Source organism: Nyctereutes procyonoides, unplaced genomic scaffold, assembly GCF_905146905.1.
Source record: "Nyctereutes procyonoides isolate TBG_1078 unplaced genomic scaffold, NYPRO_anot_genome, whole genome shotgun sequence".
Taxonomy (NCBI): Eukaryota; Metazoa; Chordata; class Mammalia; order Carnivora; family Canidae; genus Nyctereutes; species Nyctereutes procyonoides.
In genome coordinates, this window is record NW_026575148.1 from 13,006,657 (window position 1) to 13,033,161 (window position 26,505).

Genomic DNA, 26,505 nt, shown 5'->3' on the forward strand with positions numbered 1-26,505 from the left:
CATATATAAACTACAAAAAGAAAAGGATAAAACCTCCCTTTAAAATGGGGGGAGGAATCTTACATGGCACTTCAAAAAAGAAAATATCCAAATGGTTAATAAGTGAAAATGTGCTCAACATCATTACTCCAAAAAGCAAAATAAAAACCCACGATTGTATAACTACACACATTACAAAAGGTAAAATTAAAAACACAGACAACATCAGTTGTAAGGACAGGTAACAAATCAAACTCCTATACATGGTGGGAGTTTAAAAGGCTACAGCTCCCCTAGCAAACTGACAGTTTCTTCTAACTGAACACTTGGCTACCCTAATGAATTCTTTCAAGTTTATACCCCAGGGAAATGAAGACATGACTATCAGAAGATGTGCACAAGAACATTCACAGACTTTTCATAGTCATAATAACCCCTACCGGAAATTGTAACAGGACAGAGAGAATTTACTACGTATATACTCAGTCCTTGCCCTGTGGCCCTATTTTTAAGTTCCATGATGCTCTAAATCTTAGTTCTTTGTTCTTTCTGTCTTTGGTAAAGTACCATTCTCTTTTACCTCCACCACCTACCCAATCTGTCACAGAAGACCTCTTGATGCCTCTTTAGACCTCTTTAATGTCTCCTCACTAGTTTTTCCCCTGCCAAATGATTCTGTGACAAACCTCCACCCTTCATAGATTTTCATTTTAGGAAGACTTGTATGACATCAGGTAGGGAACACACAATGCTGGTCTACCTATCCATTTTGCCTGCCTGTCACTTGAACTCTGTATTAAATCTCCTCAACTCTTAAACCAACAAGCAAAAATCATTTGTCCTATTTTCAACTCCAGGTTACACTGACACAAGCTCTTCCAAGTCCAAAGGCCATAAAGAATTGCCCTTTCTCAATTTAATGTTCACTTTTTAGAGATTTTGCCTTTAGGTTATCTCTACCCCCACATCCATATGGGACTCGAACCCATACTTCCAGATCAAGAGCCACAATCTCCACCCACAGAGCCAGCCAGGCACCTCTCCCCTTTCTCTTTTAGATCAAATCACTAGGGTCTGTGTTCTGTAAAATAGATGATTCCAAATTACTGTTTTCTATGAATGGCTTTTCGAACAATGTTCTATATCATCTAAAAGAAAATCATCTGGGAGTATGGTATCTGGAGGAAGATAAGATTTACACAAAGATAAAATCCTCTATTGCCTCCCTTTCAGAGATCAGTAATGGTTGCACAATCTGAAGGATCTTAAAAAGCAAAGAGAAGAAGCCTTTTCAAGCCTATAAAAAGCCCCCAGGAGCCAAAGACCAAACTTTTACACCTCAGACAAAGTACAGGTCCCGTAACACATGGGGTATGAGCAATTTCAACTGGTAGGAAAAAAACCGGCCGTTGGACAACATGAATGTCTCCATAAACCACAGTGACAGCCATATTTTGTCCTTATACTTTAAAACTTCTCTAAGTTCCCCCAACTGCCCTCCCCGATTTTCTAGGATGTCTTAGTCCATTTGGGTTGCTGTAACAATCTACAATAGACTGGGTGGCTAACAACAAACATTTATTTCTCACAGTTCTAGAGTCTGAAAACCCAAGCACAAGCTGGCAGATTCAGTGCCTGGTGAAAGCTTGCTTCCTGGTTCATAGATCACCTCTTTGCTCTGTCCTCACACAACAGACGGTGCTGGGAAGCATCTGACCTCTTTTAAAAAGAGCACTAATTCTGGGGTGCCTGGGTGGCTCATTAGCACCTGAGTCGTGATCCCAGGACTGTGAGTTCAAGCCTCAACACTGGGCTCCACACTGGGCATGGAAACTACTTATAAGAAAAAAAAAAAAAAAAAAAGGCACTAATTCCATTGTTGAGGGCTCCATCCTCATGAACTAATCACTTCTCAAATACCATCACATTGGTTAGGATTTCAACATACAGATGAGGGGGGACACATATTCAGTCTGTAGTGCTGGGAATACTAGAAAATCTTTAATCAATGTAAATGAAGCCCTCAGTACATTCAAGGATCTGTGCTATCAGGATACCCTTGGCTGTCCTATCTAAAATACATGAACCAAGATTCATGTTCAGAAAGCCTATTGGCTGAAATTAACCTGTCCACTTTCAAACCCTTAACTTTTGAAGAACTGAAAATAGATCAAAATAGAATAATTCACTCTCCTCAGAGCAAGCCCATAGTATAAAAGTCAAGTAGTAGATAAAAATCTAATAAACAGAATCTTGGAGACTGAGTTCTTTGAGGTTTTTGGTTTTTTTTTTATCATCCTCAACATATTTTTATTTTCCAAATGAATTACTAAGACAGTAGACACTATTTGACTGCCCCTGGTCATCTCCACTGCTTACTGACAAAGTCTAAAACTACTTAGCCAAGCCCCTACAATCTGTACAAGTCCTATAGTTTCTCCTCTTGTCTCCTTCATATACCTTTAACATTCCAACTATTCTCTGTACCTGATCTATGTCACCATTTCCCTCATGAATGGCCTATCCTTCTAATTCTGATTAAGTCTTAACCATTTTTCAAGGTCAAGCTCTAGCTCCTCACTGAAGCAAGCCTTCCATAAATCCTGAATCTGAAGTGATCTCAACCTCTCCTGACTTTCTTTGAACCTTTGTAGAACTTCCTGTTTTACTATTATAGTTGCTAGGTTTTTCATCCATACAACTTATTATTTGTTCATTCATTTACCAAGTCCTTAAATCCTTATATGAACCAGGTTATGGGAATATAAATTAAAAAAAAAACAGAATCAAAAAACTTTTTTTTTTGTTAAGATTTATTTCAGAGAGAGAGAGAGAAGAGAGGAAGACTGAGAGCAGGGGGAGGGACAGAGGGAGAGAATCTCAAGCAGAAACCCCCCTGAGCACCAAACCCATTGCAGGAGCTTGATCTCAAGATCCTGAGATCCTGACCTGAGCTAAAATCAAGAGTTGGATGCTTAACCAACTACACCACCCAGGCGCCTCCCACAACTTGTTTTTTTTAAGGGCAATGTTAAGAAAGTGAAAGGAGCAATCACAGCTAGGAGAAAATATCTGTAGTGCATATATAATAATAAAAACTTGTGTCTTAGAACTTGTAAATACAACTCTTATTTTTTCAGGTTTTTAAATTCTAGTTAGTTAACATACGGTAAAATTGGTTTCAGGTACAGAATTTAGTGATTCATCAATTATATATAACATCCAGTGCTTGTTACAAATGTGCTCCTTATTACCCATTCATTTAGTCCATCCCCCAGCCACCTCCTTCCATCAATCCTCACTCTGTTTGTCCTCTATAGCTGAGTCTATGATTTGCTTCCCTTTTTTTTTAATTCCCCTATGTTCATGTTTTATTTCTTAAATTCCACATGAATGAAATCATATGGTTGTCTTTCTCTAATTTGGCTATAATACACTCTAGCTCTATCCCCATCATTGCAAAGAATTTGTAAAGAATTCCTAAATCTCAATCAGCAAAAACAAACCAACTTAAAAATGAGCAAAAGATTTAAATGGACCTTTCATCGAAGAAGATATGATTGGCAAATAAACACATGAAAACATGCTCAACACAATCAGACATTTAAAAACCCAAATAAAGGGGTGCCCGGGTAGCACAATCAGTTTAGCGACTGCCTTAGGCTCAAGTCATGATCCCAGGGTCCTGGGATCAAGCCCTGCATTGGGCTCCCTGCTCAGTGAGGAGCCTGCTTCTCCCTTTCTCACTTCCCCTGCTTGTACACTTGTGCACACTCTCTCTGTCAGATAAATAAAAATTTTAAAAACGCAAGTAAAAACTAAGATACTATTACACATCCATCAAAGAGGCAAAATACAATAAAAAAGAAACGAAACCTGGCAATACTAAGTACTACCAAGAATATAGAGTATTGCTGGTGAGAATACAAAGTGGTATAAACATGTCAGAAAACAGTTTTAACTCAAGAGTAATGAAAGTGTATGTCCACACAAAAATGTGTATGAGACTGTTTCTAGAAGCTTTATTCTTAACCGCTAAAATCTGAAAACAAACCAAATGTTCATAAACTAGTGAATGGATAACAAACTATGGTAGATCCATATGGGGAAACACAACTCAGTACAGATAAGGAACAAACTAAAAATATACTTAACAATAGTATCTCAAAAAGATAAGTATCTCAAAAATCATGATTTTTATGCTAAGTGAAAAAAGTCAGACAGCAAAGGCTACACACTATGTGCTACTGTAGGACAACTGGGAAAGCCAAAACCACAACGGCAGGGAACAATTTTTTTAATGAAAGGAGATTTTCTTTAAAAAAACTGCAAAAGCAATTCTTAAAAATTGCAGACATTTATACAGTTCTTCACCGTGATGATCCTCACAACATCATGTAAAGTGGATACTAGTCATATATCCACTTTGTAGACAAGAAAATAAGAGTTTCAGAGACATCAAATTTACTCAAAGCAACAACATGAATCTCCATTCACTTACATTTATACCTTGTTTTTTTTTTTTTGCTTCAGTTTCCTGCTGGCTCCCCCCACCGCCCCCCTACACTGGAAACATAATTATTGTCAACCTCAGATTTCTAATACTTGGTTCAGGTCTCTGCTAGGGAGGTTATAAAATGACTATGTAATTAATAATTCAGATCACATATAAGAAATGAGAAAGTCTTATTAATTTTTAATGTTTACATTGTTTCACACAGTTTGGGATACAGTGGGCCATTCAACTATTTGTAAATGAACAAAGAATTATTTGCCATTTTCTCATAGGAAAGATGGCAGTGAATCAAAAAAAAAAAAAAAAAAGAAAAAAAAGCACACGTTCCAAAGATAATTGTTATCTCACTTAGAGACACATTACTTCACTCGCATATACACAGCAGAGTAAGTAGGGTATGCCTAAGAAGCCATGGCTTTTGGGAGTCAAAATTGCTAGTGGATGAGTTACCTGAGCTTCAACATCGACATCGCAAAGAAGAAAATAATAGTTATCCCTCTTTTTTCATAAGTAACAGGATCAACGAGATTAAGGGTCCGAAAAAGGGGATCCCCAGGTGGCTCTGCGCCTCCTTCAGCCCAGGGCGTGACCCTGGAGACCTGGGATGGGGCCTGCTTCTCCCTCTGTGTCTCTGCCTCTCTCTCTGCGGCTCTCATGAAAAAATAAAATATTTTTAAAAAAGTCCTCTGCAAGTGGTTTATTCAATATACAATTATCACTAGAACATTTAGGCGTTGTTATCATTCATACCAAGCTATTCAAAGTAAGACGGAACACTTTCTTAAAACCTTTATCCACAAGGAAAGAGATTTGGAGATCTCCTTTTCACTGATGATCAATGTTTTATGGTAATGTCTATTTATGTTCTACTGCTAATAAGGAATCTCCGAAGACAAGAGTTGTACACTGTGGGGATCCCTGGGTGGCTGAGCGGTTTTGTGCCGCCTTAGGCCCAGGGCGTGACCCTGGGGTCCTGGGATCGAGTCCCACATGGGGCTCCCTGCATGGAGCCTGCTTCTCCCTCTGCCTGTGTCTCTCATGAATAAATAAATAAAATCTTTAAAAAAAAAAGCTGTACACTGAATAACGAGTTTCCCGTCTAGTAGGGTCCCCAGGCTTAAGTACAACAGGAGAAATCAGTTCACAAACAGGAGAGCCACCTACACAGGTTAAAGTAGGCCGCTAATACTAGGCCTTTATATGCAGGAATACTGTGAAGACCAGCAGGTGTTTTTTGGGGTTTTTTTTTGTTTTCCTTTTTCAAAGCACACCCACCACTTGATCCCTAAAAACCTTTTGAGTAGTTAATGCGATAAGACACGACTTCATGCTGTGGTAGTATCAGAACAAACATCAATGTCTTCCTACATCCAAACACTGAACCAAAGTATCCTGGACAGCGGAGGTAAGTCGCTCAAGTCACACAAAAAAACGAAGATCAAGCCTTCCTTCAACATGCTCTTATTTTTAAGTTTGTGTTAAAACGGGTACTTGTGTGTTATGACATATAGGGGATGAGAAAAAGGGGGTGGGGTGAAGGTGGCAGATGGCACGTCCTCATTTAGCCAGCCAGGGGGCGGCCAGGGTCGAATGTGGAGGAGGTGTGACCCCACGTCACACACGGCAGTCAGTACCTAAGGGGACACTGATCACTCAGCTCCGCGCCTCGGGTCTCGCATGCGCCAGGAGGGGAGGCGGGGATGCATCGCTTCGCGGGAGGGGCGCGCCGGGCAAAACCCCTGCAAGCCCCACCACCCGGGTCTCCAGAAGGTCGTGACCCGACCCGTGTCCCCTCTTAAGTGGAAGACTCAAAAATCCGCAACAGCTCGACAAACGGATTTAACTCGTCGTCAGACTTTTCGCTTCTGAATTAGCCTACTCCCGTCTCTGAAAAATAAAAAAATAAAAATAAATAAAAAAAAAAGAGCATAAACTGTACGCAAGGCCCCCGAGGCCTGCGAAGCCTCAACCGACGGCCCCGACGCTCCTCCTCAACCTGCAGATGCCACCAACGACGATGCCTCCCCGGCCGCACGTGATAAAACGCATTTCCACCTGAAAAAAAATCAACTTCTCGGGCAGCCCGGGTGGCTCAAAGGATAAGCAGTGCCTGCCTTCGACCCAGGGCGTGACCCCAGAAACCTGGGATCGAGTCCCACCTGGCTCCCTGCATGGAACCTTCCTCTCTCATGAATTAAAAAAAAAAAAAAAAAAAAAAAAAAATCTTTAAAAAAGAAAGGAATTCTGACTCCTAAATCTCAGGATAGGGCAGCCCTGGTGGCTCAGCGGTTTAGCGCCGCCTGCAGCCCAGGGCGTGACCCCGGAGACCCGGGATCGAGTCCCTAAATCGGGCTCCCTGTATGGAGCCTGCTTCTCCCTCTGCCTATATCTCTGCCTCTCTCTCTCTTTCATGAATAAATAAAATCTTAAAAAAAAAAGAATTGATTTGGGGGGCAGCCCGGGTGGCTCAGCAGCCCAGGGCGTGACCTGACCCCGGAGACCCGGGATCGAGTCCTACGTCGGGCTCCCTGCATGGAGCCTGCTTCTTTCTCCCTCTGCCTGTGTGTGTCTCTCTGTGTCTCTCGTGGATAAATAAAATCTTTAAAAAAGAAACTGACTTCTAAATCTCAGGACAGGGCAGCCCGGGTGGCTCAGCAGCCCAGGGCACGACCCCGGAGACCCGGGATCGAGTCCCACGTCGGGCTCCGTGCATGGAGCCTGCTCCTCCACTTCTCTCTCTCTCTCATGAATAAATAAAATGTTAAAAAAAAAATTTTTTTTTTAAACCCACAAAAATTACTTCTCTGCTTTGACTCAGAAAAGCTCATGGAAGGAAACCCCACGTGGAGGTAGCATTTTTTTCCCCCGTTTCCTTTAAAAACGACGGGGCCAGATACTCCCTTGGGTTCGCCCGTCTCCCCCACATAGGAGACTTTTAATTTGGGGCAAAAGGGTGACACTTCAGATCAAAGGGCAGCTACGCTAAGGAGGGTGGGGGCGGGTGGGGCTGCCTCCGCGTCGGCCGAGGGCGGCGGTCAACTTTCCTCAGCCTGCCCGCGGCCGAGTCCGGCCGCTCCTTTCCCGGGGACTTCTAACGGCTCGTCGGTCCACGTCGGAGGGCGCTGACGCAGCCACGCTCGGCACGACCACCGCCGGGGAGACGCCGGGGCCGCCGCCCGCGCCCGACCGCGGGGCTCGCCCCTTCCCGCCCGGCGGCCGCGGGAGCCGCCGCCACGCCCGCCCACGGCCCGCCCGCCGCTAGAGCGCCTGCGCACTGTCCACGGTCAGCGAAACCCGTCCTCAAAACTAGTCGATGCAAATCATTTTGAAATTCCTGTCAGGTGACGCCTCACTTTAACGTGATAATAATAAAGATTAAAAAAAAAAAGTCAGCCGCTACAACAAAGCACAGGGGAGCGACCACTCACCGAAAGTGGTCCTAAACGCAAACGACAGCCTTTAAGCGTCCTCTCGCGACTTATCTGGTGCTGCCGGAAGCGGAAGTGCCGGCGTCTTGAAGCGTGGGGCGCCTTTATAAGGTGGGGCGGGGTGGAGGGGCCGTGCGGCGCCGTTGGGCCCTCGCCGGAAATGGTTCCGCCCGGTGGGGTTTGTGTGTGAGACCCGGGCGGGCGGGGGAAGAGGCGTGACGGCGGCGAGGGAGGCGCTCCCGCGGGCTCGGCGGCCGCTCGGCGTGGCCCTTCCTCGGCTTCTGGAGGCGGCGGGGCGGGGGGCGGGGGGCGGCTCCGTGGAGCGGGACGGCCGCAGTCTTCAGGAACGCTTCCGTCCCTCTCGGCCAGCCGAGGGGAGCCGAAGGCCGCACGGGCTCGGCGGCTGCAGCGGCAGCAGGTGAGCTCGGAGCCCCGGGACGCACCGGAGCAGCTGCCGGAGCGCGGGGCCGCCGTGTCCTCGGGGCTGCGCGGAGCCCGGACGGCCGAGCCTCGGGGCGGGGGGGCGGGGCGCTGACCGCCGGCCCCAGGGCCTCCGCGACCGCTCCCCCTCCATCCTCCCCCCTCCTCCTCCCTTCACCTCCCCTCCTCCCCTTCCTTCTCCTCCCTCTCCTCCTCTCTCCACCTCTTCCTCCTCCCTCCTCCTCCTCCTCCCTCCCTCCTCTCCTCCTCCTCCTCCTCCTCCCTCTTCCCTCCTCTTCCCTCTCCCTCTTCCTTCCTCTTCCTCCTCCTCCCTCTCCTCCCGCTTTCCTCCTCCCCTACTCCTCTCTTCTCTCTTCCTCTCCTCCTTCCTCTTCCCTCCTCCTCCCCTTCCTCCTCCTCCCTCCTCCCCTTCCTCCTCCTCCCTCCTCCCCCTCCTCCTCCTCCTCCCTCTCCTCCTCCCTCCTTCTCTTCCTCCTCCCTCCACCTCATCCTCCTCCCTCCTCCTCCTCCTTCCTCCTCCTCTTCCCCCTCCTCCCTCTTCCCTCTCTTCCCTCTCTTCCTTCCTCTTCCTCCTACTCCTCTCTTCTCTCTTCCCTCCTCCTCCTCTCTCTTCCCTCCTCCTCCCTCCTCCTCATCCTCCTCTCCCTCCTCCCTCTTCCTCCCCTCCTCCCTCCTCCTCCCCCTCCTCCCTCTTCTCCTCTTCCCCCTTCTCCCTCCTCCCTCCTCTCTCCTCCCTCTTCCCTCCTCCTTCCTCCTCTCCCTCCTCCTCCCCCCTTCCCCCCTCTTCCCCCCTCTTCCCCCTCTTCCCCTCCTCCTCCTCTCCTCCTCATCTTCTCTCCCTCCTCCTCTTCCTCCTCCTGCCCCTCCTCATCCTCCTCTCCCTCCTCCCACTTCCCTCCTCCTCCCTCTTCTCTCTTCTCTCCTCCTTCTTCCCTCCTCCTTCCTCCTCTCCCTCCTCCCCCTCCTCTCTCTTCCCTCCTCCTCCCCCTCCTCTCTCTTCCCTCCTCCTCCCTCCTCCTCCCTCCTCATCTTCCTCTCCCTCCTCCCTCTTCCCTCCTCTTCCTCCTCCTGCCCCTCCTCCCTCCTCATCCTCCTCCTCTCCCTCCTCCCCACACTTCCCTCCTCCTCCCTCTTCCCTTCTCCCTTTCCTTCATCCTCCTCCCCTCCCCTCCTCTCTCTTCCTCCCCTTGTCCCTCTCGTCCCCCTCCCCCTCGGGTGTGAAGGACCCACAGAAGCTCGGGGACTGCCTGCCCCGGGAGGAGGACCGCGGGTGGGCGCCCCTGGAGCCTGTCTTCTGGGACGTGGCGACCTTCGCACTCCTGTGGGTAATGCTTGTGTTGCCCTGGGGCGCTGGAAGGCCTGGTGGGGGAAGCAGGAAGGCGTGGCTGGCATCCTTGCTCCGCATCTGCTTTTGCTCTTGAAAATTCTTCAGTGAAAAGCACACTTTTTGTTTCAGGCAGGTTGAACTCTTTTTTTTAACGTTTTATTTATTGAAGAGAGACCCAGAGAGAGAGAGGCACAGACAGAGGGAGACGCAGGCTCCCTGCAGGGAGGATGCAGGACTCGACCCGGATCCCCGGGGTCACGCCCTGAGCCCAAGGCAGATGCTCACCAGCTGAGCCCCGCCCCCACCTAAACCCCCCCAACCCCCCCCCCCCCCCCCCCCCCCCCCCCGCGCCCCAGGCCGATTGAATATTAAAAATAACTGGCGTTGGGATCCCTGGGTGGCGCAGCGGTTTGGCGCCTGCCTTTGGCCCAGGGCGTGATCCTGGAGACCCAGGATCGAATCCCACATCGGGCTCCCGGTGCATGGAGCCTGCTTCTCCCTCTGCCTGTATCTCTGCCTCTCTCTCTCTGTGTGTGTGACTATCATAAAATAAATAAAAAAATAAATATAAGTGGCAAGTGCTTTACATATTTTCTCCTATATGTGTTTCCTATAACAGTCCCACAAGGGACTATTATGATTAAATTATGATTAGTTTAAATTATTGTTAAATTATAATTAAATTATGGTTATTTTCAAAGAAGTAGGTCCTGAGGCTTAGGCCACATAACTCGTCCTGAGCTTTTTTTTTTTAAACTGGTAAACATGTGAGCCTGGATTAGAAACCACATTTTTCAGATTCCAGAATCTGTGTTCTTAACTGCTGTACTATTGTCTTTCCATTGATGCTTCGTTGCTTTCAGTTTCTTCGCTAACATTTTTCTGTGGTTGCACGTATTCATTAAAAAAAAAAAATTCAGTATTCCTGTGTATGGGTCTGATGAAATGATGTCTGTCCTGGAGCTTTCCTGTCGTGGCGCAGAATCAAATAGTTCAGAAACCAGAATACTGACAGCTGGCGTGGTTTGGTTTAAAGCAGGTGATGAAACTGATGTGACGAAGATGTCAAAGTTGCACAGCAAATATCGCTCTTTTAAGTCTTCAACTCGTGCCTTTCGTGGTAGCTGGGAGGATGTTACACTTGACGATTGGTGGGACATTTGTCGGTCACCCACGTAAGTGCTGTGCACCAACCGATCAAGTGCTGGGAATATACAGAGGAGGCCCTTGTTCTCCAAAACCCCCCAACACAACTACATATAACTAATAATAAGGAACTATTAAATTTCCTAAGTGGAAATGATAATTGGTTATATTGGAGGATGTCCTTATTTTTAGGAGATGTATGCTAGGGTATACAGAAACGAAGTATATCCATGTCTGTACCTTTCAAATGATAGAGCAAGATTACGTGTATACGTATGTATAAGGAGGAAGTAAATACAGCAAAACGTTAGCCATTGTTGAGGCTAGTGGTGGATGTGTGAGTGCATATGTATGGTGAGCGATTCTTTCAGCTTCTTTGAGTATCTGAAATCTTTCGCAATAAAAATTTGAGGAGGGGAAACCCTAACTCTAATGGAAACGGGTCACTGAAAACATATATCCCAAATGCTGTGGGTCATGGAGCGTGGGAAAGATGCTGATGTGCACGTAGGGGTTGGCAGTTGTCGGAAAAGCATTTATTGAGGACTTCGGAGTTTATGAAAGGAGAAATTGGAACTCTCAAGGACAATAGTGAATTATAAGGAGGAGGAGAAGCGGGCTCAGCAAAAAAATAGTGCATGAATGTTCAAAGAAGGAAAACATCAATTCCAGGGTTTTGTGAAACTTGGCATGGACTTTTTTGTATGAACTTATAACTTATGCTTGGCTGCCTTTGCCAGCATGCAGAAGCCTTTTTAATAATCTATTATGGAGCTATTAGTAATAGTGCCCTGGAACTGGATCAACATTGACAACAGTGTTTCCAGTGGAAAATGCTTTTAGGATTTCAGGAAAATTGGTCATGTGTCAGTTCCAGCTCATCAAGAGAGGAGGGTTTTGAATAGGACTGATGGATGACCCATGCTGTCATTTTAAGGATTGAGTAGCTTGGACCATGGTAGGTTTGTGAAGGAGAGGAGTGTTTTTACCCCAGGCAGTAGTGTTCAGGATAGTGTCAACACTATCCAGTAGTGGTAAGACTGGAAAACATGTAATGAGGTCTCCAGCAGCAGCAGCAATGGCAAAAAAGAGTTTCTATAGCACCATTACATGGGTGGTAAGTAGGCACCCTTCTAAGTTGAGTTGTTTGTATTTGCTCTGTGCCAGTTAAGTTAGGTATCTCAGTCCTAATTATAAAAGCCAACAAGATAGATGCATAGCTAACATTTACTAAATGCTTACCTTGTGCCAGTTGCTGTTGTGTCTTCATTGTCATTTCATTTTCAGAATAATTTAGGATGTTTATCCCATTTTACAGATGGTGGCATGAAGGACGCAGAACTGAGCAACTATCAGGAAAAGCTTTCTAACTCACTTTTGTCAAGGTCTAGAGCAGTGGTTCTCAATGTGTGATTGATTTCCAGAGCAGCGGCAGCAGCACGTTGGAATTTTTCGAGCATTGAATCCTCCTTTAAGACTTTCTAGTTTAGTATTTTAACAAGCCCTCCTGGTGATTCTGATGTATGAAGTTTGAGAACCACTTCTTTGAGTGTAGATGCTTTAGTAGCATGGTACTTTCCAATTTAAAAATCAGAATTGAGTAGTGTTTGTCTTTTGAACTGGTATTTCCTACTTTCATTTTTAAATCAACTGTTTAATATTTCATAACACTGTGAAATTTTAATTTGAAAGTTCCATAAAGTCAAGTCTGGCTGTGTACATGAGGGTTTTAATATTTAACGGAGCCACCAGTTAAACTAGAATTAGATCTTTAGGAATAAGAGTTTTGGTGTTATGCACTGCAGTTTTAGCTAACCTATAATCCAACTCTTAAGAATATTTGATCAAATAATTATATTACCAGTAATCAAGTTGATTGTTAGGTAGTTTCATCTTGGTAGGTAATTAGTTTTAATGTGACCAAGGAACAATAATATTCATAGCTTTGGTAAAGAATATTTTGAGATATCACTATTGTGTGAGTTCTTTTTTTTTTTTTTTTTAAAGATTTTATTTATTTACTCATTAGAGACACAGAGGCAGAGAGAGAAGCAGGCTCCATGCAGGGAGCCTGAGGTGGAACTCGATTCCAGGACTCCAGGATCAGGCCCTGGGCTGAAGGTGGTGCTAAACCACTGAGCCAACCGGGGCTGCCCTAATACGAGAGTTCTTAAACTGATGTTGATAGGCATCAGTTTATACAGAAAAGCTTGGATGTCAATCACATAAAAATTGTGTGCAGAATTTATTATACATGTACATTTTTCTTTCTGAGGAGAGGATCTGTAGATTTTATTAGGTTAGCCAAAGAATTTTTGACTTGTAAAAGTTTAAGAGCTGTTATAATGAAATCTTATATTTAATCTTGTTTAGTTTTTTTTTTTTTTGAGACTAGAATCTAGAAAGGTTTTATTCCATTAAAAAAACAACAACAAAAAAAAAAAACAAAATAAAACCTGTTTGCAAACTGAACTTTCAAGTTAAATTCTTTAAAAAATTGATTAAAGCTGTCGGTGGGTTTTAAACCCATATTACTTTTTTTTTTTCCATTCTATTCAGGTATTCCTACAAAGGTGTTTAGCTTTCGATGGACTTTTGTTATAATTTGAATGATTTTCTCATTTGTTAGATATTTCTGGACTTAAAGAATTTAGCATTTTTTGTTATTGTTACTTTGTTTTCTTGTTGCTATCCTTTTATTTTGAATCAGTTTGTCAAATTGCTAAAATGTAGATTATTGAAGATCAGAGCCTAATTTTTTAATTTTATGAAAGAAATGTTATTTCATTTGAAGGTATGCATCAAGTTACTGGTCCTGATTTTACGAGTGTTATTTTACTTTTACTTGAATGTTTTTGAAGTACAGTCTCCAAAATTAATTTTTCATTGCATTTTAGGTAGAAAGACTGCGGCATCAACTCAGTGAAGCAGTAACCTCGCTCTTTGTCTTTTAAACGTCAAGAACGAAGCAGTGGTATCTGAGACCAGAAGAACATTTGCCAACTAGCTGTCATCACAATTTCAAGTGATTGTATAAGCAGAAACAAGCTGCAGCCTATGTGTCCGCTAGTTTAGAGAGAATGGTTTATTTAGAAGCAGTTTTAGTATAGTGCTTTATATCTGTATCAAATGAAATAAAAATGAGTGAAGCCCCTAGATTCTTTGTTGGGCCGGAAGATACAGAAATAAACTCGGGAAATTATCGGCATTTCTTCCACCATGCAGATGAAGATGAGGAGGAAGAGGATGAGTCTGTAAGTTGTTTGTTTGGTGAGAGAAGACCAATACTGTATAGGCTTCTTACTAATCACTGTAAGGTGAACTAATAAACTCTCTAAATTGTGAAGACATTTTTGCACATGGAAATTTGTTGGAAATCGTCGTGCTGAAAAGCATATTTTTAGTAACGTTATCGAGCCTACGGTGTGCATCAAGAAATCCAGTTAAGGGTCAGACTTCTCATTTGTTTGATTATGTTAACTTCAGTGTCTTTCACAAATGTTCACTGATAGGCCCAGCATAACAGAGGATTCAGTTGAAAACATGGCAAGGAGAGAATAATCAGGGCCATACCAAAAGGGTTTCTTGTATGTAGAAGTACCTAAAGAGTACATCAACATAAAGAAGTAAGTTGAAAGAAATAACTTTAAAGGTACTGAAGAAAGACTTCGCCAACTTTGTTAAGTTTGTCACATTGTCAGTACAAGTGGTGGTTGACCCAAATATAGCCTTATTTATTATTAACTCTTTAGAAGCCTATAACTGTGTGACTAGAAGGAGAGGCTACCTCAAGGATCCAGAGGAGTATATAAGTGCACAAATCTTATCTTTTTGATCTGATCTACTAGGATATATAGCCATAGGTGCATCTTTAGGAATAACACACATTTATTATGTTCATTTTACTCTAGTTATATTAGCTCAATATTTTTCTTATTGTTTTCCCTTTAGATGTAGAGATTACTGTGAAAACTGATTTAACATACAAACTTATGTTTGTTTTTTCTTGTATTTCCAGTTGAAAAGATAATTTTTTTAAGAAAGATTTATTTACTTATTTGAAGAGAGAAAGAGAGCAGTGGGGGGGGGGGGCAGAAGGAGAGGGAGAGAGAATCCCATGCAGAATCCATGCTGAGCGCAGACCCTGATGTAGGGCTTGACCTCAGGACCCTGAGCCGAAATCAAGAGTCGGACACTTAACTGACTGAATTGCCCAGGCATCCTGAGAATTTTGTTTTCAAACCAAAACCTGTTATACTTGGTAAAGGTAGTAAAAAAAAACCAAAAATACCTAATGGATGATCCTTTAAATCCTTTTTCATAGTTATTTAACACTTCACGGTGCGCTTACACATATCTGAAAACCTATCCCACCCCCACCTCACCCCAGAAAAAAAAATGATTTTCAGAAAATTATCATCTGAAGTGTTATCTAGAAGTCCAGTAAATGAAACAGAAAAGCAGCTTTTCTCTGACTTAAGCTAGAAAGCACTATTGACTCAGCCTCTACTGCCCCTGTCATCTGAACATACCATAAACATCACTGACACGTCAAGTCCATTTCTTACACATAAGGACTTTTGCCTGTCCCTTATATCTAGAACTGTACGTGTCTCTCCTCCCTTACCTTTTATGTTTCAGCAATATCAAAATTTTGTTTTTCACATGTTATTCCCTGTTGTACCGTGCCTCTTTGCTGTTGTACTCTTTTATCTCTATGAAATGCCCTTTTCTGGGGGTTACTTTGTAAACTGTTTTTCATTCTTCAGAACCTTGCTCATATTCCCTATTCTTCTCCCTCTCCTTGTAGACTTGCATACTTCTTCCACAGTACTATTTCTTTTTTCTTTTTTTAAGATTTTATTTATTTATTAGAGAAAGAGAGTGCACGAGCAGGGGGAGAGGGAGAAGCAGACTCCCCACTGAGCAGGGAGCCTGACATGGGGCTCCATCCCAGGATCATGACCTGAGCCATCCAGGTGCCCCCTCAGTACTGTTTCTATATTTGACATACATACTTGTATTCCATGTACCATAACATACTACATTATTGCTGTGATCTTTTCGATTCATAGCACTTTGAGGTTAGGTAGTTTCTCTGTATCTAACTTTAGGCACTTAGTGTAATTCTTGGAACCTTGGTACTAATTAAATTGAGTTCACATTTGTGGTGCATAGTTGTCACTTTTGAGGAACTCGATTTGGTTTATTTGGCCTATAGATTAATAATTTGTTCCAGTTCATTCTCCTGTTTTTAAGATTAAAAGTTATGAATTTAAGAAAAATAAAAAAGAGGTATGAATTTCATTTTAGACACTAAATCTAACAAAATAAATCTCTTTAAAAAGTTACTTCACTTCCAAGGTTTTACCTAATAGGAAAATTCTATAATTTTGTCTTAATAATGCAGGTTTATTTGTGCATTTTAAACTTGGCAGTTTCTAGTTCATCTTAGCTAATAGTAGATATTAATTAAATAGATCTATAATAAATAAAATGGAACTTAGTAGCTTTTTTTTAAATTGTAAAGCAATAGGGTATGTTAGGTTGAATGCTTTTTTTACTGAAGTATAATTGACATAATAGTTTGACCTATACAACGTGGTGATTCTGCAATTATATAAAAATGTGGACCATGATAAGTGTAGTTACCATTGTCACCTTAAAAAGTTACCGTTATTGACTATATTCCCTGTGCTGTACTTTTCATACCTGCGACTTACCTATATGGTAACTGGAAGTCTGTACCTCTTAATCCCCTTCACCATTTTTACCCATCCTACCACCCCTCTTCCCTCTGGCAGTCTCCACTTTGTTCTCTGTATTAGAGTCTTTTTTTTTTTAATTCGTTTTGGTTTTTAGATTCCATATATAAGTGAAATCATAGGGTGTCTTTCTGACTTATTTCACTTAACATAACATGCTGTAGGTCTATCCATGTTGTTGTGAATAGCAAGGTTTTATTCTTTTTTATAGCTGAGTAATATATATATACTACTTATTTATCCATTCATTTATTGACGGACACTTAAAGTCGCTTCCGTATCTTGGCACTTGTAAATCATGATACAATGAACATATCTTTTTGAATTAGTGTTTTTGTTTTCTTGGTAAATACCCAGAAGTAGAATTAATGGGTCATGTGTGTGGTATTTCTATTTTTAATTTTTTGAGGAACCTCCATATTATTTTCTACAGTGGTCACACCATTTTACATTCCCAGCAACAGTGCACAAGGGTACCTTTTCTCCACATACTAGCCAACACTTGGCTATTTCTTGTCTTTTTGATACTAGCCATTCTTATTAGTATGAGGTGATACCTCATTGTGGTTTTGATTTGCATTTTCCTGATGATTAGTGATTTTGTGCATCTTTTCAAGAATCTTTTGCCCATCTGTATGTCTTCTTTGGAGAAATGTCTGTTAAGGTCCTCTGCCTGTTTTTTAATTGGATTATTTGATTTTTTTTTTTTGGTGTTGAGTTGTATGAATTCTTTTTATATTTTAAAAATTGACCCCTTAATGAATATACCATTTGCAAATATCTTTTGTTAGCTGAGGAAGTATTCTTTAGGAACATCATGAACTATGTAGAGGCTTTTGATCAGGAAAGAATTAAATAAGGGAACATAAAAGTGGATGATCAAGGTGGGAAAAATAGATCCCAGGGAGATTAGGATTTACAATCAAATTCAATACTAATTTGATCTCTAAATTTCATGAGTCAGAAGAGGCAATGGAGAAATCTAATTTTAGGTGTAAAGAAGAATAGCAGTTTAAATCTGATGTTACCCAATTTTAAGATTTATAACAAGAGAAAGTCTAGGAAAACACTTGAGCTCAGATTATAATATATGAAATATAAATATATGGAGGAGGGAGAACTAAAAAAAAAAACAACTGGGCACAGCTCTATTTATTTGATAAAACTCTTAATTACTTGAATGCAAAGATATCAGAATGTATCTTGAGTAATTTTGTAAATCTATGAGCTACTCATAAGGTATTTCTATATCCTGCTTTTTTAGTTTTAGGACAAACCATAACCTTTAAGCTGTAGCACGGGTACCAAAGATGAGCAACACCATTAAATAGGAATATTGAGTATGAAGATTGTCAATTTCAGAGCGTGACACCTTGGTTAGCAGTTTGGCTTTCTCCAAAATTTTCTTCCAGGTTGTCGTTGGTGATCAACCAATTCAAAGCCAAGCTACAAAAATAGTTTTAACACTGTATAACATAGCTTTATAGTCAGAATATCTTTTTTTTAGGCAAGAGAATTCTTTATCTCACTCTGATTGGTCTTTTCACTTGGATTAGATAGGTTTTGGCCTTCATTTTCCTCTTTCTGTTGTGGGGAAGGTCATTAAGTACTAGAGACAATTAAGGAAGGAGTATCTGTTTAAAATCAGAATGAAAATAGTAATGATGTCCTGAAAGTGAAAGTTTTCCAGACCTTTTTAGCCAACTATTATTTGTTATTTATTATAACAAAAATATAGTTTTGAAAAATGTGGGGTTTTTTTTGGTTAAGGTGTCATTTGTATTGATCATATCACTCATCTGCTTCTGAAAAATGTATTGGTCTACTTTAGAGTTTGTATTAAGTCAACCTAATTTTTTTGTTGTTTTCTTTCTGTTTCAGCCACCGGAAAGGCAGATTGTGGTTGGAATATGTTCCATGGCAAAGAAGTCCAAATCCAAACCAATGAAGGAAATTCTTGAACGGATCTCCTTATTTAAATATATCACAGTAGTAGTATTTGAAGAAGATGTTATTTTGAATGAACCAGTAGAAAACTGGCCTTTATGTGATTGTCTTATTTCGTTCCATTCTAAAGGTATTAAAGAATGGGAACTCCCTTTATCCTCTTATAATAGACCTAATACATATTAATTGTAGAATATTAGATAAAATAAATAAAATTAAACTCCATTCTCACAGATCAGTGATGTTACCATTTTGATAAATTTCTTTTGGTCATTTTTTTTTGTCTGTATTTTTTAAACAAATTTATTGTTATAGTGTATATGTAACTTTATATTTCATTTTTTCATCAATTATACCAAGAAATTTTTTCCCCTCCATTACATTCTTCCAAGACCTGATTTTTGAATTCATGAATTATTGGATATTTTAAGCCCTAATCTTTTGCCCTATATAAAATGATCTATCTTTCCTCAAATGCAAATATTCATATTTTATTTCCAAAGAACTTAATATTTGAAATTTCAATTTTACTTGGTTTCTTTTGTAAATCAAACAAATATTAATTACACTTAAGTATTACTTAATGGTATAGTATGCCTTCATAATGAGACCCACTAATCAAAATCATTACTGAATATCTGAAAATTTGTAACCTCAGAATCTGTGAATTAAGTGAATTTCTAAGAACTGTAATTTAAAAGATGTGTGCATAGTTATTTTTATTCATTTTAAATCACTTTGTTACCAAAATAATGTAATCTCCAGCTGTGTTAAAGTTTCACTTTAGCTAGGTGTTCAAGAAACTTTTCCTTCAGCAAGGGGATGGAGCATGGCTGAGACTTTATGTGCTCCTATAGTCTGTAGAGAAGCCAAGGCCCTGGTCTGTTTTATTAAACTTAAGTCTTTTATTTCAGGGAATCTTAAAATTGGCTTATCCCTGAGGGTAAGGTGATCTTGCCTTACTACCACATGGTTCTTCCTTCCAAAGCTAATGTTTTGCCTATAAAAACTAGGTGCTGTCTAAGGTCATATTCCATATACTGTCTCTTTGTAAGGAAAATGTTCCTCTTTAACAACACGGAAGCAGGGAACTGTTACAGAGGTTCCTCTGTGCTGAATTCTGTTAGGATGCTTTAAATCATAGACTTGGAGGTATCTTGATGACAAGTGATTAATTCTTCTCAGAGTCTTTACAAACCAAGAAGGGTTTATAATTTGTGGAAGTGATTCTTGGTATAGAGAGCTTTTATTAAACTTTAAAAACCAAGAGGAATTTAGGGAATAAGTCTTTTTTAACTGACCATAGTTTTTTGTTTAGTTTTATTAACTAATGCCTTAGTACTTACTTCCCCTCCAACTGTTCTGATAATGATACAAGATAACAGTGTCTTCACAGGTATACTGTAGTAGACAAGGTTAAATTCTAAAGTTATGCATGCTTACTGATTTTTACTCTTTTCCTTAGATAAGCTATTCATTAAGATATTGTCATTTAAGGAATAATGATATTTATTGGGAGCTTACTGTCAGGTCCTATGCTAAGTGTTTTTTTATACATTCCTTTATCAAGTTCCTCAAAAACTCTACTAGGTAAGGCAAGTATAATACTCATTTACAGCTGAGAATCAGGGGCTTAGAGATGTTGAATAAATTCACCCAGAGTCGCATAGCTAATGAAAGATGGAGCCAGGATTTTCCTGCTTTGTTAGACTCTCTGGTATACTGCCAAACCGTCTCTTAATAGTATGTATTGATGGATAAAATTGTCAATACAGAGAGTACAGTATAATCATTAAAATGCTTTAGAATCTTTTTAGACCTCTTACCATATCTGCCATTTGATTTGTTGTCCATGTAAGTAATTTTACCAAAGTCTAGAAATTTTAGGGAGTTAATTTCCGATACCTTAACATTGACCTAGGAACAGCAAGTATGATTCTGCTCATATATTTTATATTTACGGCATATCTGTTGTATGTAAATTAATTTTTGTTTTTGCTGTTTTTAAAGATGCAGTTCTTTGAATTATCAGCAATTTATATGTATAAATATCAAACTAAAATGAAAGAAGTTACACATGTTTTTAAAAAAATCAAGTGATTTTAATATACTTATATACAGATTTCTCTTTGTGTATGAGGTAATCTTAACCTTATTTTAGGTGACTTTGAATAGTCATTGGCTAAGATGTCAGTGGGTCTGAATTTGGTTATATAACCACTGACTTGTGCCTTATCAATGAAATTAACTAGGAAAAAATAAGACTTACTAATAGTACAAGTTAAGTTTTATATATTTATTTTTCCACGATTTATATGGAAAGCAGTTATAAGCATAATGAAATTAACCTTTTATGGGAAGTGACATAAATTCAAATTGATAAAGCTATAGATATCAACTTACCTTGAGATTGTACAGAGTATGTTAATAATATGTGTTCTTAGGATTTCCACTGGACAAAGCAGTTGCCTATGCAAAACTCAGGAATCCATTTGTAATCAATGACTTGAATATGCAGTATCTCATACAAGATAGGTGAGTGATGAAGATGGCTGAATTAAGGGAAGGAAAATTAACGTTTATTTAGTGTCTACTATAAGCTGGCATCAGGTGTTTTCATATACATTAATTTGTGGTACCCTCTAAAATACTTAGAAATAGGTATTTATACCCAGTCTTATAGATGAAGAAACTTGAGAATCAGGAAGATGAATTAATTTGCCCAAAGTCACAAGTAGTTCTGTCAATAGTGGAACAAGGTCTTAAACCAGGTTTGTTTAATTTCCATAGCCTACTGAACCATTGAAAATTATGAGCAACTTCTCTGCCATGTGACTGATGATGAAATTAGGGTTATACTCAATATAACTAGATTTTTTTTAATGGTAAAATGCAACTGTTTTGAAAAATATTTCATTACATATCTTAGCACTCATATTACAAGCCAAAAGCACGAATTTCTGAGAGAAACTGGAATACAAATAAATTTATATATTTTGTTTGAGTGATGTTTCACTCTGATGGCGCCTTTATAATTTCACCAACATTCAATTTTCTTTTGTGTTTGCATTGCAGTATGAGATTACATGTGTGAAAATGCTTTATAAAGTATAAGGCCCTATAGTTTTGGGGTTTTTCCTGTTCCTCCAGGTAGTAACATTATTAGTAGCCAACATTTTATTTTTTATTTTTTTTAAAGATTTTATTTATTTATTCATGAGAGATAAATACACAGAGAGAGAGGAGCAGAGACACAGGCAGAGGGAGAAGCAGGCTCCATGCAGGGAACCTGATGTGGGACTCGATCCTGGGACTCCAGGATTATGCCCCAGCCGAAGGCAGGCACTAAACCGCTGAGCCACCCAGGGATCCCCAATATCTAACACTTTAAAATATTGTTCCTAGATTTACGTATTAATAAATGCTTATAAATATATTATAAATGTTATAAATATATTAATATATTGTTATATTATAAATATATTCATAATGCATATTTACTTTAAGAAATTTGAAAAATAAAAGCATTAAAGGCATTTAACCCTGATACTATATCATATTTTTTTCTTTTTTTTAAAGATTTTATTTATCTATGAGAGACAGAGAGAGAGAGAGAGGCAAAGACACAGGCAGAGGGAGAAGCAGGCTCCATTCAGGGAGCCCGGTGTGGGACTTGATCCCGGGACCCCAGGATCCCGGGCCAAAGCCAGGCACTAAACCACTGAGCTACCCAGGTTTCCCTGTATAATTTTTTTTCATATAGAAAGCAATATGTACATACATTCACATTTTACAAAATTAGGGTCACTTTTGTCTTACAATACTATGAACGTTTTCCTATGTCATTAAATAGTCTTTGAGTATAAAGTTTTTAATAGGTAATAGTCAGTCATTGCCCTGTAGCAACTTTGTATTTAACCATTTCTTTTTTTATACATTTACATTCCCAGTTTTAAACATTAGTATTTTAATATGCCACATAAAGTGTTGTGTGTCCATTTTTGTTCTAATATGGCTGAACATTCCCTTAGACATTTTCAATATTTTACATGTTTATTTAAAAAGTAAAAGACTTGAAATCTATGCCTTTGTAAATAATACAATAGTAATAATGTACCATTAAAGTAAAGCAATAAAACAATAAAAGATGTTTTCTTTTTCTTTAGAAGAGAAGTGTATAGTATTCTTCAAGCTGAAGGTATTTTACTTCCTCGTTATGCAATTTTGAACCGTGACCCAAATAATCCCAAAGGTAAGAATATGAGATTTTGAGCAAGCTACCTTTTGTCACAAACATACTTTCGAGGTACTTCTTTTCTATAATTAAGTAGAAGGAATTCAAAGAACTCATAGTTCTGTTTACTTAAAAAAAAAAAAAGCCAAGTAAGCATTACATTCAGTTCAAGTTTGGCACTATAAACTGAAAGGCCAAAAATAAAAAATAAAAATAAATAAAAAATAAATAAACTGAAAGGCCCACTAATAATTTAAGAGTTATCTATCCTACTTTTCTGTGGTCTACATTTGACATCTGGGAATCAAGAAGAGTTTTTAAATTACATATTTCATCATCTTGTATTGATTGGGGATAAGTAAGTGATTTATCTATGACTATTGAAGTCAGGATTAGAAACTTTATGCTAGGATACCGTAATTAAATTTCTGATGACTAGAAACTTAGAAATATTACTTAATACCTTAAAGTACCCTTTGCTTCATTTTTCTAGTTATCTAAAACATAGCATGTAAGTTATATATAACAGTCTAACAAGCCAAGATAAATGTTTATCTGCTTTACTATTTAATATTCTGGTAAGACTATTTTGGAGAATTTTGATGATTTTTTTTTGTACCTTAAAGCAACTTTTGTTGAAAACTAGATATAGCATTTAGCATCAGTAACAGGGAACTTCTCTCATTTTTCTAGAGGTAAAAAATTAACTTCCTAATTGGAGTACTTTATATAGGTTACATTAATAACAATTTCATGTTTTGTGGTATCTATGATACAACTGATTCCATACAACTTTCAGAATGTGGTAGCAATCTAGAAAAATTTTTCAATCTTTTTTGTTGGTATCATTTCATATGTAACTTTGATTCTGTGGGATAAAGTGAAATGACAGGTTTGTAAGATTTTGAAGAATAACTATAGTTTTTAATGTCATGAATCATAAATAGTGGGGTATGTTGTTTGCATAAATTTTTTTTAGAATTATTTATTTATTTTGGAGAGATAGGGGGAGGGACAAAGGGAGCAAATCTTCATTCAGGCAGACTCCTTCCTCAGTGTGGAGCCCAACACTAAGGCTCTATTTCACACAATCTATAAGATCACGACCTGAGCCAAACCAAGAGTTAGATGCTTTACTAATGAGCCACCCAGCTGCCCCTGCATAAATGTTTGATTAAAATCAAATCATACATTATCCAAGGTTTTCTTTATATAATCTATTCTAGTAAAAGCTTTTAAAATAATGTTATATCTAGACAATATGCAATATGTAATTTTTCCCGCTGTTTGATTTTTAGAATGCAGTCTGATTGAAGGGGAAGATCATGTAGAAGTAAATGGTGAAGTTTTTCAAAAGCCGTTTGTAGAAAAGCCAGTCAGTGCAGAGGATCACAATGTTTACATTTACTATCCCACGTCTGCTGGTGGTGGAAGTCAAAGACTTTTTCGAAAGGTAAACCTTTGTTATCCTAGGGAATGCTGTTCTTCATACTTTGTACAAATTTTACTAAAAGTAATCAAGTATTTAGTAGAACTAAGATTAAATAAGACTGTATCATTCAGGGATAAATTAAAACTGATACCCTTCTTTGTTAGAAAAGCAAGGCATCATTTTAGTTATTTACTGTTGTTTATGCAAAATTTCTACTTACAAAATACCAAGAAAATTATTTTTCTCTCTACCTTCCACTTATGTATCTGGCTTATGAGAAATTTGGGTAAAGGTCAGTAGTCTTTAAAAAAATGGCCCCCAAGATAGAAAATTCATAGACAAAAATAGTATCAATAACTTTTACATACATGAAATACGCTCAAACAAATGCAAATGAAGTCTAAAAGATAATGATTTTGAAGTACCTTTTGGATTGGCAAGGATCAAAAACATTGAGATAGTTGGAAAACAAGCACAAACCCAAATGTTGGCAGAGATGTAAATTAATAGAGCCTCTTACCTCTTAGCATCATAATTACAGGTATTAAGTACCTGTACTTAAGAGGTATTATGTACCTTTTACATAATACAGTAAGATTAAAAGTACACGTACATTTACAAGGAACCATGGAAATGCAAAGTAAGAACACGGTGAGATACTACTTTATATCCATTAGTGGCAAGTGTTATGTCTAACAATACCAATTATAGACAAGGATATAGAGTGGTGGGAGCTTACATACATTGCTAGAAGACGCTGAATTGTTAAAACGGTTCATAAAATATTTTGACATTATTTTTGTCAGTTGAATATGAGCACTTAGTAATTCTGTCACCTGCTAATTCTACTTGTAGCATATACCTTAGAAATACTCTTGCACATGGAACACTTACAAGAATGTTCAAAGCAACACACTTCTCCTGGCTAAAGCTTAGAAAACAACCTAAGTACTTGTTAATAGAATGAATGAATTATGGTGTACTTATACAGTGGGAAATTCTGTAGTGGTAAAAGTGAACAAATGAGGGTTACATGCAACAACATGGTTGATTGGAACCACTCTTAGGAACATTATTCTTACTGTTCTTGGTATTTTTTATACGATTTGACTTACACGTAAGTTATAATTCCAGCAGAAAATAATACAGTCTCAACTATATAATTAATGTCAAACATTTGTTTTTATTTTTTGGTAATATCTAAGATGGAAATACATGGTAAGAAGGTTATATTATAAAAATGAGATGAATAATTTAGTTTTCATATTTGCGGATATCTTTCTTTTTCAGATCGGCAGTAGAAGTAGTGTTTATTCCCCAGAAAGCAATGTACGAAAAACAGGCTCATATATATATGAAGAGTTTATGCCCACAGATGGTACTGACGTAAAGGTAGGATTGATTACACTATATTTTAATTTTGTATTTAGTTTACCAGTGATTCAGAAAAAGTGATTAACCCCGGGGATAGACTCTATTCTGGATCTCTTTATGACTAGGGATTCTTAATCTGTTTTGTATTATAAATGCCCTTGGCAGTCTGAAGCCTTTGGACCCTTTTTTAAGAATAGTTTTCTTAAATGTTTAAAGCAGGATTGACAGAGGAGACAAATTTTATTGAAATATAGTTTGAAAAGTATTTAAAAACCAACTTTGTGATGTAATAATATGTATATGTGCTTTTTTTAAAGGACATTAAGGGACACCTGGGTGGCTCAGCAGTTGAGCATCTGCCTTCAGCTCAGGGTGTGATTCCGGAGTCCCAGGATCGAGTCCCATATCGGGCTCCTTACATGGATCCTGCTTCTCCTGTCTCTGCCTTTCTCTGTGTCTCTCGTGAATAAGTAAATAAAATTTTTAAAACAAAATAAAAAAATAAATAAAAGAACACTAAACAATAAAATATAGTGGGTAAGGGTGTAATAGCCACTAGTTTCTAAACATTGATTAGTGTAAATGATCTGAGATCTGCAGCAACTGTAGCGTAATATAAAAATATGTTTGATTTCTTTTGGTCACAGATAAGGTCTTAATTGTTTTGCCTTTAGCAAGTCTCTAACGACAATGTCCTTTTTTTCTAGGGTATAAACTTTATCATGAGCCTCATTAAAAATTTCTCATGTGGATTTTGTTGAACATAGGATAATAATGTGGTTCATAAGGGTGGCATACAGAATATTTCACAATCTGTCCTCTGTCTGCCCTATGGACCTTATTTCTTAGAGTATAAATAACACCAGATAACTTACCTGAATGCTTCATGCTCTTTCATGCCTCTGACCTCTGTGTT

The 26,505-nt window shown here is 39.1% G+C and overlaps 2 protein-coding genes across 6 annotated transcripts in view; one reads left to right on the forward strand and one right to left on the reverse strand.

Annotated features, from left to right (window-relative positions):
• The window catches only part of GIN1 (gypsy retrotransposon integrase 1), a 28,066-nt gene extending 20,070 nt beyond the window's left edge, over positions 1 to 7,996 (reverse strand). For 2 of the 3 annotated variants that reach the window (XM_055312895.1, XM_055312893.1), the window contains exons 1-2: positions 7,924 to 7,996; positions 6,130 to 6,382 (exon numbers count right to left, since the gene is read on the reverse strand). The gene's annotated coding sequence lies outside the window, so the exon portion shown is untranslated. The remainder of the gene's footprint in view (positions 1 to 6,129; positions 6,383 to 7,923) is intronic. The other variant, XM_055312894.1, reaches the window with a different exon arrangement.
• Positions 7,997 to 8,070: 74 nt separating this feature from the next.
• Positions 8,071 to 26,505, forward strand: part of PPIP5K2 (diphosphoinositol pentakisphosphate kinase 2) — a 75,112-nt gene continuing 56,677 nt past the window's right edge. For 2 of the 3 annotated variants that reach the window (XM_055312821.1, XM_055312822.1), the window contains exons 1-6: positions 13,952 to 14,091; positions 18,484 to 18,679; positions 20,994 to 21,084; positions 22,716 to 22,801; positions 24,082 to 24,236; positions 25,506 to 25,607. In XM_055312821.1, the coding sequence (XP_055168796.1) occupies positions 13,978 to 14,091; positions 18,484 to 18,679; positions 20,994 to 21,084; positions 22,716 to 22,801; positions 24,082 to 24,236; positions 25,506 to 25,607 (744 nt within the window). In that variant the 5' untranslated portion in view covers positions 13,952 to 13,977. Of the gene's footprint in view, positions 8,342 to 13,734; positions 14,092 to 18,483; positions 18,680 to 20,993; positions 21,085 to 22,715; positions 22,802 to 24,081; positions 24,237 to 25,505; positions 25,608 to 26,505 lie in introns of those variants that run through there. The other variant, XM_055312820.1, reaches the window with a different exon arrangement.